General features: G+C 36.1%; 1 protein-coding gene across 11 annotated transcripts in view; it reads left to right on the top strand.

The window, feature by feature from the left end:
* Nucleotides 1–16,783, top strand: part of LOC138715243 (uncharacterized) — a 45,656-nt gene extending 28,873 nt beyond the window's left edge. For 4 of the 11 annotated variants that reach the window (XM_069847953.1, XM_069847952.1, XM_069847954.1 and 1 more), the window contains 3 exons: nucleotides 5,962–6,353; nucleotides 10,812–12,343; nucleotides 14,759–16,783. In XM_069847953.1, the coding sequence (XP_069704054.1) occupies nucleotides 6,324–6,353; nucleotides 10,812–12,343; nucleotides 14,759–16,460 (3,264 nt within the window). In that variant the 5' untranslated portion in view covers nucleotides 5,962–6,323 and the 3' untranslated portion in view covers nucleotides 16,461–16,783. Of the gene's footprint in view, nucleotides 1–5,961; nucleotides 6,354–6,374; nucleotides 6,647–10,811; nucleotides 12,344–14,758 lie in introns of those variants that run through there. The other 7 variants (XM_069847949.1, XM_069847955.1, XM_069847950.1 and 4 more) reach the window with 3 other exon arrangements.
* Nucleotides 16,784–22,918: the final 6,135 nt, after the last annotated feature.

The raw sequence follows: 22,918 nt of genomic DNA, 5'->3' as shown, positions 1-22,918 counted from the left end.
TGAATTGATGATGATAGTGATTTAAGAGTGCTATTGTGGAATTCTGGCAGAAAAATTGGAGTGATTGCAGTCTATGTCAACCACAAATTTCACTTGGAATCACATTGTAAGTTTAACCCAGATTTCCAGCATGAGACACACTAGCTGTTGGCTGACGGTATGCCAATTTGAATAACTTACTCGTATAATGTATAATTTAGTGAAGTAGGCCGCTGAAAAGAATAAGAAGGGGTTTCTCCTATAGGGATTCTTCAAGTATGGACAAGTTAATTATCTTCCTTATTTTCATGTATGTCTTTCCAAGGTGTCTTCAGTCCTCAGATTTAAACCAGTAGCATCAGGGGCATAGATGGATGTGGTGGAAACATTGGTTGCCTTTTCATTTTTAAAAGAACGATTTTTTATTTGTATATGGATGAATTAATAATTATTCGCCTTTTCTTATATTTCGTTATTTTGTGTTTATACTGTATAATGTTTCACTCGGGATGAATTGGAGCATACGAGATGTTAGCTTCCGACTGCTTATGGTAATAGGTTGCTGAAAAGAAAAAAGAAGGCAGAGAGAGACAGAAGCATAACGCTTTTCTTCTCTTTAAATCTCTCACAGTATGTAAGTTGTGAATCACATCCAGTCCTGTTTCTGACATTTCTCCGCTACTCCATATTAACAACAAGTAACAGCAAGCATTATGGTATCTACTCTTCAAAATGCAATAATGTGTAGTGTTTAGCTATTAAATTACTACGATATTATTAGTAGTTATATAATAATATGTTAATACTACACTATAAAATATAACATTAAACATTACTAGTATATAATAATAATAATAATAATAATAATAATAATAATATTATTATTATTATTATTATTATTATTATTATTATTATTATTATTATATCATCATAAGTTGTTTTCGTGATTTTCGCCCATAGCATCAAAATTTATTCAACGATTTTGTTCATATTTATGAGTATGCTGTGGACATTGTAACTCTAAAAATAGCACGTTAATTTAACTAAAATAAATTTTAAACTATTAAAATAGGCTCTAAAATACTCTTTCAGGCATTTTATATGTATATCAGAAGGGGACAGTAATATTAGAATTAAGATATGGATAACTAAACCTATGTACCGAAAGATAAATGAAGACCTCTCCGGAAGAAGGCTGTAACATCAGATTCTTGAAATTTGTGATATAGGTGATAAAAGCAATTTTAGAGCATTTATTTATAACAATAAATTATTGCATTCAATGGCTGAATATTACTTATATCCTTGTTTAGTCAAATGGTTGTGATAGTAAATGTAGGCCTAATGAAATCTGCCCCTAAAATTATTTTTCTTTCTCCTGAAACATGAATTGCAGTTTTGTTTATTACAGCCTTATTCCGGGAAGTTTTTCTATTATCTATGCACATTTGATTTCATTATAGGTACGTACTTTAGAAGCAGACAACTGTGTTAGAATTAAGATATTAACAGTTAAAATTATATACTTAATTTAATTATATAAATTTGATGTCACATATATTAGGTATTTTAGAAGAGGACAGCAATTTTTAAATTAAAATCCCTGTAATTGCATAGAACATGGCTGCTCAAGCCAGTAGTAATGCATGAATGTAATGCATATACAATAATAATATTCAAACTTAATTTATTTTTGCAATGATATCTTATGGATTGCATCAGCCTGGTGCCGCTAAGGAGCAATGATATGTTGTGGGTTGTATTGGCTTCACTAAGGAGTGAGAAGTGCGTAGAGAGTTACAGAAATGACAACGGATTTTCTTTCCAAATAGGTGTCCACTTAAGGGAAGAGGATGGTATTTTTTGGTGAAAAATGAGTAAATTTTCAAAAAAACAATTTTTTTCCTTAAAATACTCTGTGATATGTGTAGAATACATTGTATAATATTTTGTGGGTATTTGTGCCCTTATCAGTTGTTGAGACGCCATTTTTAAACTTCCTGCGCTCTGGATTTTTAAATCACACCGCCCTTTTTTTTGTTGTTTCCGGAACTTCATTTTTTTTTCAAAACCAAATTTTTCTTTAAAATACTCTGTGATGTGTGTGGAATACATTGTATAACATTGTGTGGGTATCTGTGCCCTTATTGGATGTTGAGACGCCATTTTTCAAGTTCCTGCGCTCTGGATTATTAAATCACACCCCCTTTGATTGCTGTTTCTGGAACTTTACTTTTTTCGCTACATAGCCAGACAAAAATCGATATAATTTTTGAATTATTAAAGATGTATGAATGAAATTTAGAATGCACATTCTCTAGACTACTAGGAAACTTTTCTCTGTAACGGAATTTCCCTAATTGATTTCATTTTAAAAATAAGTCTCTCTGTTTGCAAGAAAGAAAATAAAAAGAATGTTATTAAATTTTAATTGTATATTTTACAAATGTAGGAACTAATATCAAATTTCTGTTACAGACAGTTTGTAGAGCGTGCTTTTACAAATAAATTGTAACACAGTGTTTGAATTTATCTTTAAAAATGGCTTAGATATATCGAGTTTAGTAAAATCCTGCATTGGGTACATTTTTTTTTTCAAATCTGCCTCCCAAATAATTTATTCAAAATATTTATATTTTGTTGAGTTGCTATAGCCATGAGCTCTCTACATACAAAAAATTAATATTTTACACCAAATAAGAAAAAAGTTTTAAAAATTACTATCCTCTCCCCTTAAACATTGCAGGTTAATAAAGAAAACTAAAATGATATACCTCACTTTAAATAAAATAATATTATATTTGAAAAGAAGCTATATGTAACTATACAGAGTGCTTCACGAAGTTTTACCGCCAGTAACAGAGCATGTTCCTGACGTTATTTGGAACAACTTTTCCTAATAAAATCTTTACCTATATCAAATAATTACGGAGTATTGTAGATTTGTATGAAAGTTGCAGTGTGAGCAGAGCTCAACGCACGTTGCTCGCATCCCCACATTGTATTGGCATCCAGAGCCATCCGCAGCTAGTTTAGTTGACTATCATGCAGTGTAGAGTGAACAGCTGACTGCATGTTGTTACTGTTTGTTGTCTAAACATGCCGTTCAACTATCATGCAGTGTAGCGTGAACAGCTGACTGTGTGTTGTTACTGTTTGTTGTCTAAACATGCCGTTCAACTATCATGCAGTGTAGCGTGAACAGCTGACTGTGTGTTGTTACTGTTTGTTGTCTAAACATGCCGTTCAACTATCATGCAGTGTAGCGTGAACAGCTGACTGTGTGTTGTTACTGTTTGTTGTCTAAACATGCCGTTCAAATTTACAATGGAGGAATATGCCGATATGGTATGGTGAAGAGTTACTTGTGCGCATTATGAACGCTGCAGTAATAATACGAAGCAGTCCTGATAAATTACGGAACGTGACGCTCTCTGTTCATACCCGCGCGACGAAGTGCTTGGAAGTAGGGGGAGGCATCTTTGGAAATCTGATGGCAAACTGAAATAAAGAGTGCAGTGTATGTTAAGTATGTGAATTAAACCCATTTTGTTTGTTACTTTCAATTTCTACACCGATTTATTGCTATGTTGTCAGTCACGAATTTGTATACTTCAAACACCTACAACAATGTAGCTGAAAGTCAGATCAAATTTTTTTATTTACAATTTGTGTTTCAAGTAATCTCAAGAATGAACTCAGAGAGTAGCGGTAAAACTTCGTGAAACACTCTGTATTACAAAAATAATGAAAATATTAAAAATGTATTGATATTATATTGCATTAAAGAACCTAGTAAGAAACTACATATGTAACTATTGCAGTGTAAGAAAACTCATTTCGATGGATATTATGACTTTATAACATAATAATTAGAAAGAAAAATACACCTACCTAACTTTTAAGCAAAACATTTAAACATGACACACTGCATTATAAACGATAAGGTAAGGCTGTTAGCAGAGTATTCTTTTTACGTATTCAAACATATGATTCTTAATTATTAGTGCGAAATTGTATACTTTTCTTCAGTTAACTTAACAGTTAACTGCATTAACACCAACACAGTCCCACTATATTTTTCACTGCTTATGATATATGGAGTCCCTCAGTGTAAAATTCTCCGGAGGTAAAATAGTCCCTCAATCGGATCTCCGGATAGGGACTGCACTGAGAGAAGCCAAGAATCGTACTAAAGTACTTATTTGGAACACCAAAAGTCACACTGTCCAGTCAAACAGAGCCAAGTTTTCAGTTAGCTTTAAGACTAATTTACTAACTTAATCTTGATTGCTTCCCTTGTTTCGAAAGTCATGCTATGCCACTGAGTAGCATCCATGTAGTCGAGGTGGTCTTTGACTTTCCTCCCTTGTTCTTGCCTGACTGCCTTCATTCAGACAGTTTTTTGGCTGTCTGTCTCCTCCTATTCTTACCACGTTTCCTAACCATCTTAAACTTCTCTCTTTTATTCCATTTTCCTTTCTTCTGCATTAATTAGGTTACGAATTACTTCATTAGGGACTTCATCCTTTCTTGAGATCGTGGCTGTTTTCAGATTTAATCCTTTTCCAATGTGTTGTATTTATTGTTTATGCTTTCTTTTATAGTTCAAGTTTCGTATTAGAAAGGATTTCATTTCATTTAATGTACGTTAATTCGAAAAATGCTCCGAGAGAAATGTAATTGACTGTAATGAGATCTCACTTATGTAATTTAAAATGTTTTATATTAAGTGAATTTTTATGAACAAGTGTATGAATTTTTATTACATTCATTATTTTTTGTGCTTGTAGTTTTTCGTAGTTTTCTTACTGGTTGTGATACTAATTAAAATAAATTGTGTAAGAACTTTGTAATAATTATCGCTTTTATTATACAAATAAGTAGTAGTAAAGTCCTTTCACTCCTCCGGGAAGCATAGGGCCCTTGTGAAAACATGCCATCTTACTCTATTTTTAGCCATAGCTTTGACTTCATTCCAACGCCATCCAAGTTGTTCTGCTTCTCTTCTAACAGTGTTACTCCAGGTGACTCTAGGCCTACCAACTTTCCTGTTTGCCCCATGTGAAGTCCATTCAAAAGCTGTCCTAATGATATTAGCCTCTTCTCTCCGCAACACATGCCCAATCCATCTCCACTTCCTATACTTGATCTCTTTCCATATTTCTTGCTGATCAGTAATTTTAAGAAGATTTTTATTGAGATGGTCTTAGGCCACTATATTCCCATTATGATCCTCAGACATCTCCTCGTGAATACTTGTAAATACAAAAATAAGACATTACAAATATTCGTATCTCGAATTGTAAATCTCTTTGTAATCATCACAATGTGTACTCATTATCCAAAATAAATTTAAATAGAGTGCGTAAATCCTAATAGTTATTACTTAATGTTATTTCATATATTTGAAAATATTGTATGAAAAAGTGTAATTACATTATTTATAAAGAATTCTGTGTTTAATTTTAGTTATAACTTTCGTGTAATTCACAGTTTGGTTGTACAGAATGTGGCATTTAACATTTTCTGTTTCCAAAATGTCATAACACAGTTATTGTACAAAGAAATTAATGACACTGAATAATTTTAGGCACGTTAGACTCTTGAATTTGCAATACTGGTCTGACTTTCTGATTATAATGTCCTTGAGGTGTCCTCCATTAACGTCAATGCATTGCTGCAATCTCTCTCTTGTACACTAGCCACTAGGCTTCATAGAGTGTCTGGCGTAACGTCAATTTCTTGATGAATTGCATTTTTAAGGCTGTTTATCTCGGATAGTGTGTGAGCAGAAACTTTAGGCTTCAAGTCTTTCCTATTAAAAAAATGTGTGTAGTAGGTCGGGGAATCTGGAGAGCCATCGAAATTCCTCTAACCTATAGAAAATTCACACAGGGAAAACAGTATGCTGCATGTTCATTGAAATATTTGTCCTATGTGCTATGGCGCTGTTGAAACCACAATGTCTCCATGTTCCAGTTATGATGAGTCAACTCAGGCAGGAAGAAGGTCGTCAGCATACAGTTGTAATGTTTGGAGTTGATGGTCACTGAAGCACCGTTATCAGCCTTGAAAAAGTAAGGATTGATAATTCCCTGTGCTGCAATGGCACACCAAACAACGACCTTAGGACTTGCAGTGGATGCTTGTGGATTTGCAGGAGCCCAATAAGGAAAGTTCTTATTTACGGAGCTGTTGAGACAGAAAATTGCTTCGTCACTCAGGAAGTCATGGTGATTGAGATACAGCTGCATCATCTGTTGGCAACAATGGTCGTGCAAAGCTGTGTTCACAGCTGTTAATTCCTATGGAAATGCAAATTAGTGTGCAGAACTCTTCGCATGTTTCTGTCTTCCAGATTAAAAACTCAGGTATGCTAACATCACTTCACTGATCCAAGTGGACTCCTCTGCAGGGCCGTTCTCACATGCTCGACATTTTTTAGGTGACTGCACTGCTTTCTGATGAGCATAAGGTTTATCTTGAATTGATCCAGTGTCTCAGTGCACCCACTGCCTATTTTTTGTGATGGTCCAACTCTGTGTTCCTGATTATCACCAAATGTCTGTTGAAACTTGTGCTGGAGAGACACAGTCAACTAACTTGACAGATATTGTCCCATACAACAACACGCTGCTGCACAAACCAACATCCTGTTGATATGGTAACTAAATCCAAGACCCTCTAATTCCAATCACCAAGCTCAAAACTCCTTCCAACCACGCACACAGTGTCAGATGAAAAGAGGAAACGTTAAATGCTGCACTCTGTATATGTGTGTGTGTCTCTGCTTTTGTCTAATGTTTTGTGCTTTTGAAGTCAGTTACTTCATGTCTATCATTCTTCATATCAGCATATTCTCATTCTCTTCTACTGCATCCAGGAGACAAGAGTTCATCACAGAATGTGTAGTCATGTGAATTTAGTATCTAGTTTGTGGTGTTGGAATGAGGAAATATATGAAAAGAAACCTGTAGAAGCATTCTTTTTCTTATTCTCTGTCATTTCCTTCTGCAATCAATCATTGGGGTCACATTCTGAACTCAGTTCTATCCTGGGAGAGATGTTTTACTTTCAGTTAAATTCATAGAATCATAAAATATAAAAATATGATTAATATTATTTTTCTTAATCACATCCATTGACGGTGTTTTCTAGTTTCTAATTCCGAAAGTTGTAGAGTGGTTCACTTGCTGTAAAGTATGGAGATTAAATTCCCTATAGATAGGAGATGTACAGTAGATAAAAAAAATTCTGAGTAGATTTCATATGATTACTCCAGTTTTCACGAAACTGATAAGAGGTTAGATTGTCATTTCAGCTGTGAAAATTACGAAGAAACATTTTGAAGGCGCATTTTATTGCATTCCGATTAAATGTACTTCAGAGTGAGAAAATTACTTCATATGTCCACTGAAATCAGTGAAATTTAAATATCAAAAGTAATTATTTTAAAGGCTAAAATAGAATAAAATAACATTATGTATACTGGATGAATCTGGCATAAGAATGATGTTTGTGTATTTTAGTATTCTTTTGTCCCTAGTTGTCGAGTGATTATCACATTTTACTTTAGATCCAAGATTCAGAAGTGAAAATTTAGAATAGAATGTACATCTTGATTACATAACTTTTAACACTATATCAGTTCGGAATATGTATCATATGTCTTTCTCGTGTTAAATTCTATCGTACCTGGTTAACATGTTTCGGTCTGTTATTGACCTTCTTCAGAACAGGCTGTTGCTGGTCTTGGCGCCTTTTGTTTTGTTTCCTGTGAGGGTATATTTGTGTAGTGTAATGTGGAGTCAAAGAGTGTGTGTGTTCTGAAATTGAGTTGTGTATTGAGAATTTCATTTGGATGTATTTTTGTGTGTCTGTATATTTCGTATTGTTCTAGTGTGTTTAGTTTCTGGCTTTTTGGTTGGATGTGTAGAATTTCCATGTCTGTGTTGATGTCTCTGTAGGTGTGGTTAGCATTTGTGTTGTGTTCTGCATATGTGGAAGTGTTTTGTAATTTTGTTATGGCTGTGATGTGTTCTTTGTAACGTGTTTGAAATGATCTACCTGTCTGTCCTATGTAGAAGTTGTTGCAGGTGTTACATTTGAATTTGTACACGCCTGTGTGATTGTATTTGTTTGTTTGTGTTGAGATATTTTTGTAGAGTATTATTTGTTCTGTATGCGATGTTAAATTTAATTTCTTGAATGAGGTTGCAATCTTGTGTGTGTTCTTGTTTTCGTATGTTAGTGTGGTGTATTTTTTGTGTTCTTGTGTTTGTGTTGTATTCTTATGGTTTTTGTGATTATGTTTTGTCTTTCGTATTATGTTGTCTATTATGTTAGGGTTGTATCCGTTTTCTTGTGCTATGTATTTGATTGTGTTTAGCTCTTTGTAATAATGTTGGTTCATTGATATGTTGAGTAGTCTGTGTACCATTGTTCGGAATGCAGCTTGTTTGTGTTGTGTTGGGTGGTTGGATGTGTTGTGTATGTGTGTTGTTGTTGTTGTTGTTGTTGTTGTGGGTTTTCTGTAGACTTTGAATGTGTGTTTGTTGCCGACTTTTGTTATTGTGATGTCTAGGAAATTTATGGATTTGTTTCTTTCAGTTTCTAATGTGTAGTGTAGCTTTGGGTGTATTTTGTTTAAGTGTTGATGTAGGTTTTGGATCTGTCTTTTGTTTCCTTTGTATAGTATTAGTATGTCATCTACGTATCTGTGCCAATATATGATGATGTCTGCGTCTTTGTTGCTGTCTTTGTTTAGTATGTATGTCTGTTCTATGTGGTGTATGAATATTTCTGCTAGTATGCTGGAAATGGGTGATCCCATGGGTAGGCCTTCGGTTTGAGTGTAATATTTGTTATTGTATGTGAAGTAGTTTTGTTTTGTGATGTCTGTGATGTGGCTGATTTCTTTCATGTGTTCTTGTGGTGTGTTGTTGTTTTTGAGCATTTGTTCTAGTATCTGTAGTGTGTCTTTTATGAGTATGTTTGTGTATAGTTAGTTATGTCGAAAGTTGCTAATGTTGTACTGTGTGGGATATGTTTGTTTTTTATTTTATTCACTAGGTCTATGTTGTATTTTATTGTTATCTGTTTTTCGAATTTTATGTTGTTTCTTATGATTTTGTCCATGTATACAACCCCAACATAATAGACAACATAATACGAAAGCAAACCATAATCACAAAAAACATAAGAATACATACAAACACAAGAACACAAAAAATACATCACACTAACATACGAAAACAAAAACACACACAAGATTGTAACCTCGTTCAAAAAATTAAATTACAACATCGCATACAGAACAAATAATACTCTACAAAAACATCTCAACACACAAAAACACAAACAAACAAATACAATCACACAAGGCATATACAAAATCAAATGTAACACCTGCAACAACTTCTACATAGTACAGACAGGCAGATCATTTCAAACACGTTACAAAGAACACATCACAGCCATAACAAAATTACAAAACACTTCCACATATGCAGAACAATCACAAATGCTAACCACACCTACAGAGACATCAACACAGACATGGAAATTCTACACATCCAACCAAAAAGTCAGAAACTAAACACACTATAGTCGTGTCGCTATTATTTCCGGTGTGACTTCTCCCCTTTGCTTACGTCTTAGGAAGTGAAGGCTCTATAAAGTCTAGGTAGGTAGTATCTTTCGCCATTTTTGTTCTTTCATTGCCGAACTACCAGATGAGGAATCTATTTGCTTTACCGTTAAACATTATCATGTCGTAGCTCCTATGATAATAAATCAAAGGCACTGTAATTGAGCAAATAATTGAGTGGCAAATAACGTCCTCATGTGATTTCTGCAAACACCAACGAAAGAGCCAAAATGGCGGGTGATTATATTAAGTATTTATCGAGCCTTAGGAAATTCATTACATCATCAATAGCGAATGACAAGACGCACACGTTTAAATGTAGCCGACCTGCAACGTGATTGGCTGCCGGAAATAAGACCGACGGGACTATAGAACAATATGAAATATACAGACACACAAAAACACATCCAAATGAAATTCTCAACACATAACTCAATTTCAGAACACACACACTCTTTGACTCCACATTACACTACACAAACACATCCTCACAGGAAACAAAACAAAAGGCGCCAAGACCAGCAACAGCCAGTTCTGAAGAAGGTCAATAAAGACCGAAACATGTTAACCAGGTATGATAGAATTTAACACGAGAAAGACATATAATGCATATTCCGAAGAATAGAATGTTTTATTTTCGCTCAACCAGCCTTAATCAATACAATACATATTTAAATTACGAATATTTACACTACCGTACACTTAAAAGATTCTCCAGCAATATTCTTCAGTTAAGTTTTAACGACTAGTACAATTTAGCTGAAAGCAATGAATTTTTAAGGTCAATAAGAATTCTTATCATGATTTCCTTTGGAGAGGAACTACAGCCAAGAAGTGTATGTCGTAGATTTATGGCATATGAAAAGTTTTGTCTCTTTAGAGACGGCTTCAGGCAAAATTAACCATCATTTCTCAACCATGTGAAAATTAATTTCTGCTTTAACCTGTTTTGTATACAGAGGGAAAGTTCTTGCTGTGTGTTTTTAAAACTTCCATAGTCATCTTTTGACGTTGTCCTGAATTCTTTGAAGTCCATTATATCCTGCCTGCTGCTGTATGTCTGTGGAGACAGTAGGCCCTGCAATCAACCAACTTACATTTAGTGCTTATTGTTCTAGAGACTTAATTTTCCTGGTATATAAAACACTATTAACTAAGATAATATGTATTACTGTTTCAGGTTCCTTCTTACAAGATAGATAAAGTTAAGAAGAAACAAGGAGTCGTCAAGATATCTAAAGACGTTAAAAAAATAGTGACTGATGGTTGTGTGGGAGCAATGTTTCCAGACAGCTCTAAAGATGAATCTCGAAGTGTTGCAGTATCATCTTCAGAACCTCCAAAGAAACAGCATAAATTAGAGGAAGAACCTGAACAGAGTACCAGTGGGTTGCCAGGCTCTTCAGTACCTGACAAATTACGTGCTACTGAGGAAAGGAAATCTGTAGACGAGAATTTAGTTGAGAAAGTAGAAGTAGTGAATGTTGATTGTGACCCAACTGCCTTAACTTTCTCAAGAACTGATGACCCTCCTACAGACCCATTGTCAACTGAAAATAATGGTTTGAGAGTGAAAACACAAGCATATCTTACAAACAATACATGTGGCGTATTTCCACAATCATTTAATGAAATAGGAGATAATAAAGTGAATCCACCTGCATTCTGGGAAAGAAATAGGCCACAAACAGAATCTTTGCCATTTCCAAATGTTAGTGGGGGAGGAATAAGAATGCCGACATATTCTGAAAATCTTGAACCTAGATTAGACAATAGACAGCTAGCTTTCTCTAGTAATTCATTAGCTTATTCTAGGGATAACAGACCTGGGATAAGTCCACCAACATATTCAGGAGTTATCAGGCCACACTTGAATAACACATCTGGAATGAATCCACCACTTTTCCCTGGTCCTTCAATTAATCCTTCAACATATCCTGGACACAGTGATTCTGGAATAAATACACAATCTTACTCAGGAAATAATAGGCATGAAATAAGTTCATTGTCTTATTCTGGGTATGATAGGCAAGTCTGCTCTGGAAGTAACCAGACGACATTAAATTCGTTAGCTTACATTGCCAATAATAGATCTGTACTATCGCCAATATATTATGGGGATAATGGGCATGGGTTAACACCTCAAACCTTCTCTGGTAGTAACACAACCCGGGTAAATACTCCATCATATTCAGGGAATAATGGACCGGGAATAACCTCACAAACATATTCAGGTAGTAATGAATCTGGTGTAAATACTCTTGCATATTCTGGTAACAGTGGACATGCAATTAATTCATCAACATATTGTGGGAACAAAGGACGAGGAATAAATACTCTAACTTATACAGGTAGTAGTGGTGTTGGGATGAATTCACAGACATATGCACAGGGCAGTGGATCTTCGTATTCTGGAGACAGTGTGCTTGGAATGAACTCTCATGCTTTCCGTGCAAATAGTAGACCTGCTGTTGACCCCAGTAACTACTCTGCGAACAGTGGAACCACTATGAGCTCACCAGGCTATGCTGTAAGCAGCGGGTCTGCAGTAAACACGTCGGGTTACTCCAGCAGTAGTGGGTCTGGAATAAATTCAGTCACCAGAGAAATTGGATATACAGGGAACAGCTCGTTTACTGGAAATGAAATGACGCAGCAGTACCAAGTTTTGCAGAACTATTGTGCAAATGGCGATTCCGGGATTGATAACACGTAAGTAAAGTCTACTGAATACTTGTTCGATTCATAATTCTTTGGGCAGTTCCATTGAAACAGTTATTGAATAGATAATTAAAAAATATTAAGTATTATATAGAGTGACTCACGAAGATCGTGCAATACTTTTATTTTTATTTTAGTAGGTTATTGTCCGATGCTTTATCAACATCTTAGGTTATTTAGCATCTGAATGAGATGAAGGTGATAATGCCAGTGAAATGAGTCCGGGGTCCAGCACCGAAAGTTACCCAGCATTTGCTCATATTGGATTGAGGGAAAACCCCGGAAAAAACCTCAACCTGGTAACTTGCCCCAACCGGGAATCGAACCTGGGCCACCTGGTTTCGCGGCCAGACCGCTAACCATTACTCCACAGGTGTGGACTCGTGCAATATTCTAGGAGTTCATTCCTGATATCATTGTAAAGAAAAAAGTTCATATACATGTTTCCAATTTTGAATAGTTTTATAAATAGTGACGATTCATGCTTCTGTAACACAGGTTCTTGTGAACTTCACTCGAATGTTTAGAATCATACAGTGTTGAATTCAGACTTTTTCCCCTGGAGAGGATTTATACTATACCGGGAGGGGGGAAGAGTTAGAACCAACATAAAAGAAACTATAATTCAGATGCAAAACGAGCTTTCAAGTATAACTCGATTTGCATAATACACGTCACTGTTCGTTAACAGAAAACCACAATTTAAGTCACACAGAGTTTGTGTGCACTCAATGTTGGTTGCTTGACGGTTATCAGCCCACTTTGAGGTCTGTGGATATAGAGGGAAAAATTGGATTGGTGTCTGGTAGAGTTCCTGGGTAGCTCAGCTGTAGAGTGTTGGTATGTTTAACCAAAGGTCCCGGGTTTGATACCCGGCCCTGGAACAATTTTTCCCTCGAAATTAGTCAATAATTCAGATCTTACCTAGCAACATCAGAGGCAGTCTATGTAAAAGGGAACCTAGAAAAATGAGATCAATTAAAGAAATAATGTCTTCATTCACTTAGAGTTGTTTCAAATAGTACTAAATGTTAGTACAGACATTAACTTAAAATGTTAATACTATTACTTAAAACATGATGAATATGAATAAGTAACTATCCTTCTGTGTTAAATTGTATATAAACCGGTGTTAAGTGTTCTTTTGTGTAAATTATATTAAGTTAAGTTCCAACAGACATCACATTCACTATAGTACTCACTTTTGATGGCATTCTTAGGTTTCAGTGCTTGCATTTCCTAACCTTATTCATCAGTGAGTGAGAAGACATATCTTCACTGCACCTTCAAAACCTGCTACGTGTTTTTAAAAAGATTTTGCAAGAGAAAGAAACAAGCATTGTCACTTTTAATTCCTTTGATTTTCAAAGCTGCTTTCTACTGGGTGTTCATTTCAAAGTATGTCATGACGTCACTGTTGTGAGTCAGCGATTTGAAGTGAGTTTAAGCTTTTATGTCACAGAAGTTGCCTATTAATCAAGGCGTTCAATCTGAACTTGAGAACATGTATGGTATAACTTGAAAGTCGTATCAACAGATGGCTGTCTGTAAAGTCTGTGTGCTATCATAACCTCTTTCGAACTGTGTTTTGCGTGGGCAAGTTATACGCAGGGTATTTGTTATCATCGGTTGTGTACGGCAACATTCCACGATAAAAATCAAATGCTCCATGTCCATGTTGACCGTCCAAGTTAATGTCAACAAATACGTAAGTAATCGTCTTAACCCTTTCCCATATCCCGACAGTAAAAAAAAAAACTCACCTTTACTGAGTTTCCAAACAGTTTACATTCCTGCCACTACAGGCGTTACCATACGTATCGGTAAGTACTCTTCAGAATGAACGCCGTACTTGCTAGGCAACTTCTCTGGCATATAGGTAATATGCCTCTGTGGAAGTGTAGGAAGATTGAATTCTCTATGCTCATCGACTAGCCACATGACGGCATACAGCGAGCCATGACACATTTTGAACTGAACACGCAGTATATAATTTCATAATTTTTCTTGTAATTATTGAAATTTTACTGAAAGTTGCTTTGAGAACTAAGGAAGTTAAAAGTGACAATGCTTTTTTTCTTCCTCGTGCAAAATCTTTTTAAAAACACAGCGATGATATTCTTCTTCTTTTCCTCCATCTCACCTGCCTGCTTCTCCTGTTCTTTCTCATCATTGTTGTTATTATTGTTATCATCATCATCTTCTGTACTGTCTATTATAATTGGAGCTTTGCCCTGTTACACAGAAATAAACAAACAAACATCTTTATATTTTCTTTATCATTACCATGCCTTAGCTTGAGAATCATGTCTTGCATGCTTCTCAGGTTCTACAGTAGTTTAATCTTACAAAATGTTTTAAAAATGAAATCTTTTGTGAAATAGCCTATTATTTATGTTGTAACAGGAGCTGTCAAGACACCTGGAGCAATGACTACATTACCCTGAATAGTCTTCCAACTAATGGTTATCAACTGGCAGATTGCACGCAAGACTTCTCATTCATGTTCACGTGCCAGGTCTGTGGGAACATGGTGACTGTTGCAGACGAGCTCGTCAAACATTGGAGACAGCATAACGGTGTCGATTCGCTTACATGCACGGCCTGTTACGTGTCTTTCACAGACGTCCTCTTTCTGCAGGCACATTGGAAAGCAATTCATATGGGAGGTGTGTGTTCTGATTCAGGGGTAGTGTTGAGAAATGATCAGAAGATAGCACCTCAACTTGTTTGTGAGGCTTGTGGCTTTGCATTTTCTCAGTTCACTTCACTAGAACAACACGTGATGTCCACTCACGTTAACCATAGAGATAGTGTGTCCTGGAGATCTAGTAACATGGGAGACGCGTTGTATGGTATTGGAAACACAAATAATGTGATCAGTAATAAAAATCCTCAGAGTGTTCCCATTATGAACAATCATGCCTTAACAAAGCAGACAACATTACAAAATAGCATTGTAAGGAGTGATGATCAAGATCATTCAATTATTCAACTAGAAAACAGCATGCATTCCATGATCAAACAGTCAACAGTAGTTAATGCTACAGAATCAGACGACGAGATGAGTGATGATGGGTCAAGGCATGGCATGAATATTGAAACTCTTGAGAGTTCTTCAGGAATGCAAACTAACACCATGAAGTCTGAAGCTGATGATGTTGAAGAGGATTCCTCATTGGCAGATAGTGAGAATCAGAATGGGAAACTGTTGAAGTGTAACATCTGTGGAAGTAAATCGTATGGTGTGAATGAACTGATGAAACACTGGAGAATTCATATAGGAGCAAACTCCATGACCTGTACTCTCTGCAAAAAGACATTTTCTGACTTACCTTTTCTCCAGGCTCATTGGAGAAGATCACACATGCAAGGCAATTCAGTTCCAAATTCGGTAAGCAGGAGTCATTTATTGCAAAATGAACCGTCATATTTATGTGAAACTTGTGGCTATGCTTTTAGTGACTTGCTGCTGCTTGAACAGCATTTAATATCAACGCATGTTGTCCCTGGATCCACTGACGGCCCGCCTATGAGGACTTTAGTGGAAACTAGACATAAACAACTTGGTAGTGTCAATAAAATTAGGTCTTTCAATTGTGCATCTCCTAAAATTCAATTATTAGATCAAGGAACTAAGGAAGCAAGTGATAAACAAAAAGAAGTGAGTGTAAAAACGAAATGTGTTAGCTTAGGTGTAAAACGGACTAAAAATCGAGATGGTTGCTTGGTTTGTGGAGAGACCTCGCAAGACATGATAAAACATTTGGTGACACACACGGGAGTTTTGTCGTTGCAGTGTTGCCTGTGTGGAAAGGATTTTGTAGATGTACCATTTTTGCAAGCACATTGGAGAGCTACTCACATGAATGGTGAGGTTCGTCATACCAATAATGGTATTTACGTAGGAAGTTACAAAGAAAATATTAGTGGTAAGGAAAAACTGCTTTGTGAAACGTGTGGTTGTTACGTGCCTAAATTTTCTGCCTTAGAGAAACATATAATATTGGCTCATACTGTTATAAGACCACCATACGAATGTAAGTGCGATGATGTGTTTGCATCCGAGGATGAACTAAAAACACACATATCAACTTGTAATTGGTGAGTCAAGTTCCTACAAATTTCACCTCTGTACATATAGATAAGGAGTAAATATTTTATGGAATAAAAGGTCAAATGGAACAGTGTATTTAACACACCTATTTTGTAAATAATAGTAATTATACAAGGTATCACTGCCAAAAAAAAAAAGAGGAGTAACAAAACTGATAACTGAGTACCTGTCTTCTGTCTCTTAGATTTATTGCTTTACATTGTTTAATGAACAATTGAGCATAATTACCATTGACCTATGCAGGACAATGCATATTTTATTGGTTTGTATGAAGCTTACTCAAGTGTTGATTAAATTGTTTCATTTATATAGGAGTTGACATCCTATGCGTAATGTTTTCCATCCATATGAGTTCATATTTTATGTCATATTTGTAGGAAAATAAATAGCTTGAAAATGATTGGAGTGACATAATTTGACTTCATTGTCCTCAGTGATCTAGTGGTTAACTGGTACCAGAGTGCTGCATTGGAGTTAAATCGCTCGCTTGAACTCGGTCGAATGTCGTACCCTTAAGTGAGGTAAGATCAGTCGTGATGCGCTCGTAATAAATAGAAGCACGGTACAAGGTCATCTCACCGACATGTCTTATCTTGTATGGAAGGCGACAGATAAGATACAGATATGTTTTGCTCACACGATAAAAGTAAGGCTTTATTTTCTGCATTTATGACAAATGTTTAGTGGAACAGTCTAATGGAACGTACCAAAACAGGAACATGAAGTTATAAATAAAATAATGTGAAAAACTTCGATATACAGTTATTATTGCTAATTAATAATTATTCAATATTTGATTTACCACATATATAATATGATAGGTCCATATATAGTGTTCCGCCTATATACTGCGACAATTTATAAACGTTTTACAAAATATTATTGATATAGCAGTAGATTAATAACAATATTAGTACAGAGATAACGTCACAGAAAATATAACAAAACGAATAATCATGCTGCACAACTGTTACAGACGCAAAGATTGATGCACTAATTATTAGAGATTATTATTATTACTAGAAAACTTGATACGGTTCTTGCATTATCGTGATTGTGTTCTCCGTTTATAATAATTACATTTACATCCAATAACATCTATCAGATGTGGCAAAAACAAAATAACTCCTGTGTGGGGGGAAAAAAAAACATTTACCTACAACATTTATATTACATTTTAAAGCAAGTTTTGTAGTTGTACTATGGAGAGGTTAGTTAAACACTGCAAAGTTTTGAAATGATAAACATCTATGATGTTACTACACAGTTCATCACTGTAACAAGAATGAATGTCTAACGCTCGGCTTACACTGTTTGAGGATTTATCGCTCGCGACAATTTTACCCATCATGCATGTGCGCTACCTATCGGATTATGCTATGAACTACTTGACGCTCGAGCGAAAACGTCCGATGCAGACCTCTGACTGGTACCGTAGATGTAATGTTCACAGTTTCCAATCTTGGAGAGAGCAAAGGATTTGTATAGGCAATAAAATCATTAATATCCCTTCCTTTGAAAGGGAACTAAAGTCAAAACCCAAGTCATAGATTTAGGGTGTATAAAAGAATCTTGCACCTGAATGAGACACCATCAAGCAAAATTATCATTACCATTTTCACACCTAAGTTTCTTTCTTTACAGACAGATGTCTCTGCAGGACTTTTGACATTGCTGTAGTATTGGATACTCTAATTACTTATACAGGGCTACTACAAAAGAATCATTCATTTTCAAACTGCTATATTTTCCAAAGTATTACTCGTACAACAATTAGTGATATATCAAAAGAACCATACACACAACACATTTATTCTCACATTCTACAAATGTTCTATGTGTGCCCCTCGGGTGACACGACATACATCCAGGCGGTAGTCCAGTTCGTTCCACACATTGTGTAGCGTCCTTTCAATGGCCATTACTGCATTATTGATGCGCTCCCTCAGCTGTACCAGTGTTTGTGGCAGTGGAGGTACGTAGACGCGGTCCTTAATGTACCTCCAAAGGTAGAAGTCACATGGCGTTAGGTCGGTGACCTAGGGGGCCTAGGGAACAGAGCTTGGTCATCTGCACCAACACGCCCTTGAATTGCTTATACCACTGCAAAATATTCTGTTTACATGGCAGTTCGTGTCCATATTTTCGTCTGAATGCACGTTGCACTGTTATAACAGACGTACATCTCGCATATTCCAACACACAAAAACTCTTTTCTTATTTTGTCACCATTTTGTGCAGGCACTACACTCGTGTTGCCAACTGGTGTACACAATGCAAACCAGGTGCGTTTCCGATTCTTTTGATGTATCACTCATTGTTGTACAAGTAATACTTTGGAGAATATAGCAGTTTGAAAACGAATGATTCGTTTGTAGTAGCCCTGTATATAAAAATAGTATCATAACATTGTTACAAAGGTTCTGACTTCTGCATTTCGTTAAAGTGTGGAAAATTGGATCATGGTGTTATGAATCTTTCGTTATAAAATGAGTTAGGCTGAAGTGTTTTAGGACTACCTAACCTACCACTAGATTTAATCTAATCAATTGTATTCTGTACTATCCTTGATCACATATGGAATCATGTTGCAATGGCAACATATAAAAGAGAACAACCACTAGGATCTCCACTGTCGAAAATGAATTTTTTGGTAACGAGCACTAGATGGAAGTACTATTGCAAACTATTACTCCATGCAATTTCATCAGGGTTATAACGTAACTTCTTTTGCAGTTGCTAGATGGGAGCATAGTGAAATTGATAAAAAATTGTCTCGAAAGTGCATTAGGCTAGTCAATGTGTTATATGTGATCAGGGATACTGCTCATTACAATAACAATGCTCCAGAAGCACATAATTCGAGAATTAAGGACCTCCACCACCCGTCCTGACTACCTGCCATTACCTGGACCTTTTCCCATATGAGCATTTAGTCAGTTTGCTGTTTCCTCTCTCAGGCTTAGTTACCATGTTCCTCTCAGTTGTCCTCATCTTCAGGTTTCATGTAGATATCTCTCTTTTTGGAATGTGTGTACAAGCCAGCTTCATTTCTCCCCCGAATCTCCAGTCCACAGGCCATTGGTGGTACCACCAATGAAGTTGCACCTTAGATATGCAGTTATTTGGCCAACAAATACGTAGAATATTCTACAAGCATCAGTTGACAGAAGTCTGAAGCATCCTATTTTATAATATCCGACAATATCAATGATGTTTATGCTCGACCATGCCGAACTGTAGTAATTATACACCTGGTAGCAGCCCTTTAATGGACCTCATTAAAGTAATAATAATAATAATAATAATAATAATAATAATAATAAAAATAATGGCTTTATTTAACCTGGCAGAGTTAAGGCTGTAAGGCCTTCTCTTACACTCAACCAGGATTAAAACTTGCTTACACAGTTGAACATAAAACTGTACTAAAAGTACACCTATTCATTAAAGTTCAGGTGTTCCACCAATCAGAACACACCATTGTAGCAATATGAAAGCGCAAGTATCAATTATTCTCGGATATGCAATTGAAAGACAACTAGCGAAATGTCATGGAGGCTGGAAATCCAATACTGTCGCAGAAGGTTATGGTCTGTTACTATAATAATTAGCGTTAATTGTAAATAATATTCAGATAAATTCAATGTGTCATCTCGTTTTTCAATGTCTAAATCAATTTCAAGGTTATATCAAGATTAATCTTTATTTTACTCTCTAGATTATATCAAGGTCAATGACATTTGTTCTTCGGAAAAAATCAATACTTTCGCGTCTGCGCACATCTCACAATTTACGAGATATTGCACAAGGTCAGTTCCGCTCCCCAGTCAGATAAGAATAACATGAATACTTACGAATAATTTCAAGTTAGAAATATGGTCGAGCATAAAAAGTCGTATGAAACTTGCCTATAATGGTAATTAAGACGCTCGTTTCATAAACATCCTCGTGTCTTAATTACTACCATTATAGGCTCGTTGCATAATGTACTATTATGTTGAAAATTTGCAATTTGGCCTTAATGCTTATCTGGTTGTATTGTCATATTGAGTCCCATGCTCTGGTGTCGTGGTCTAAAGCATCCTGCCTAGGGCTCGTGTTACAGAATGCGCGCTGCTTCGAGTCCCTATAGGGGAAGAAATTTTCTCATGAAATTTCAGCCAATGTATGGGACCAGTGTCCACCCAGCATCGTGATGCACTTTGGGAGCTATGATAGGTAGCGAAAATCCGGTTTCGCAAACCAGCTATAACGACTGGGGGGGATCATCGTGCTAACCACATGATACCTCCATTCTGGTTGGATGATTGTCCACCTCTGCTTCAGCATGTGGACATGAGGCCAGCAGATGACTGGTCGGTCTTGGCCCTTCATGGGCTGTAGCGCCACGGATTTACTTTTTTTTTTACTAATGTATTGAATGGAGACACGCAAAGGCTCTTCTTACCTTGGTTATTCTAATGGTTACATCTGTCCAGGCCCCGTACAACCATTTTAGATAACGGCTTCTACTTCCTTGAGTTATTTGTCTTTTCACATGGGTTTTATTGAAATGAGTGTAGTTGAGATTTAGTCAGTACATCTCTGTGGAGTGTTGTGTAATGGTTTCCAGATACATTATAAAGAGTAGCATAAATATTGGATACCGGTACTGTCAAAGTACTTACCAAGGTAACAGAAGTGTTCAAAAAGGCTGTTGGGCTTGTATGCATTCCTGACGTAGTTGTAGTTGCCTTTCTCCTACAAATGACCTTGCTCTGCGTTAGGAAGTAACTTTTTCCTCTCTCTTGGTAAATGTACATTCAGGAAAGTCTTCAACAGTGGATCTTTTTTTGAAGGTCCATCCACTATTCATTTCCAGATATCCTGCAGTCCGTTGGCTTATTGCGTTCGTCTTCGTATTTTACACTTTGTTTTCAGTTTTGCCAGGCAAATGCATCCATGATTTCACTGTTATTGTACTGCAGTCTCAGTTGATATGTTGGTCCCTAGAGACATCTGTCCACAAAGTTGGCAACTTAACAGAATGAGAACAGCTAACCTATAATATTTTCATGATTCATGTCAGACAAGGACAGTGTATTTTACATGTGTTTTGTAGGTGCACCAGCAGCATGGATTGCAGTTTCCCACATAGGTTCATATCTTGGCAAAGCTGAAGAGGAATATTTGGTGGCCAAAGATAACTTCGATAGGCACATTTTCTTCTGTTTCCTTTGCTGTCACTCCAGTTTTATATCATTCACATGATGCATAAAAAGACTTAATTGAGCAAAGTTGTATTGCCACTGTAATTTGTAATTACATAAGTGATTAGTAGTTATTTTGCTTTCATGTATGTGGTTTAAATATAATTTAATGGACATATTTTCATTTTGTGCATTAGGTATGTTTTAGCAGATAGGGTGCTGTTGCATCTGGTTGTAGTAGTAATAGATTTGATCACTTCTGTGTATGGTCCGTTGCATCTTGGTTTCCCCTAGTGCTGTCATCTGTAAAGACTTGTGGCTGGGCTGTCTTATCTATTTCCTGCAAACATTTGCTATTCGGAAATGAACATCTACATAATATATCTGTTTAAAATAACTTAAAGAAAAGGGCCCCGTTAAGTAACTGTCAACGTGATTTCGCCCCTTTCGATGATCCTGCGACATAACACTCAGACAGACATTAGCACAGTAGTAGGTATGCAGAAAGGAAATAGGTACGAATTGAACCCTACACGGATAAATAAGTATCCTCATTTTCGGTAGCAAACACTAAGCAGCTCTGATATAAGAGGTGCCAGACTATCTCTAACACCCTTTCCCCCAAATTAGCATGTTCTTTCTGTCTCATATATCTTTCTTTTCTTATTGCTTCACATTCATTATAATGTATTAAATTATTGTTTTTAATACATGCCATGATGCCATTTGTTCCTGCTCTTAAAAACTCTATTCTGTTATTGGTGCTATTGCGAAATTGTGTTTTATACAAGCATGTTTTTTTTCTTATTATTTAGTAGGGTGAATTGAACACCATCTGAGTTCTTTTCAAGCTTGTTTGTTGTTCGCATCAGTGTGTTTATTTTGTGAGTGGAGTCAACATGTCGAATGTTGCTTAGATTTGCTTTGTACATATAAGCGTGATATGAATTATTTTCAAGCTTATTTGTAGTATAGTTCAATCAGGCGCGGCTCTTTAAGGCTGTAGCAAGTTTGCGCTACACCTAAAAAATTTACGGATATTTTGGTTTAAAATACAAGTTAAAAGTACACGATTGGTATGATCAGCTATAGTAAGTTTCTCATCCAACTATAATCGTTTGTAGGAGCCTCATCGTTGACTTGCCAAAGTAAACGACTGTATTTAGGAGACTGGCTTTATCTTGGGCATCTCTTCGAGGCGAGGGGATGAGAGGGATGTTGTCCAGTGTGGATTTTAAGTTGTTGATAAACGAACAG

The sequence above is a fragment of the Periplaneta americana genome, chromosome 15, assembly GCF_040183065.1.
Source record: "Periplaneta americana isolate PAMFEO1 chromosome 15, P.americana_PAMFEO1_priV1, whole genome shotgun sequence".
NCBI lineage: Eukaryota > Metazoa > Arthropoda > Insecta > Blattodea > Blattidae > Periplaneta > Periplaneta americana.
Note: the sequence above shows the minus strand (reverse complement) of the source record. Positions and strands in the feature narration are given on the sequence as shown.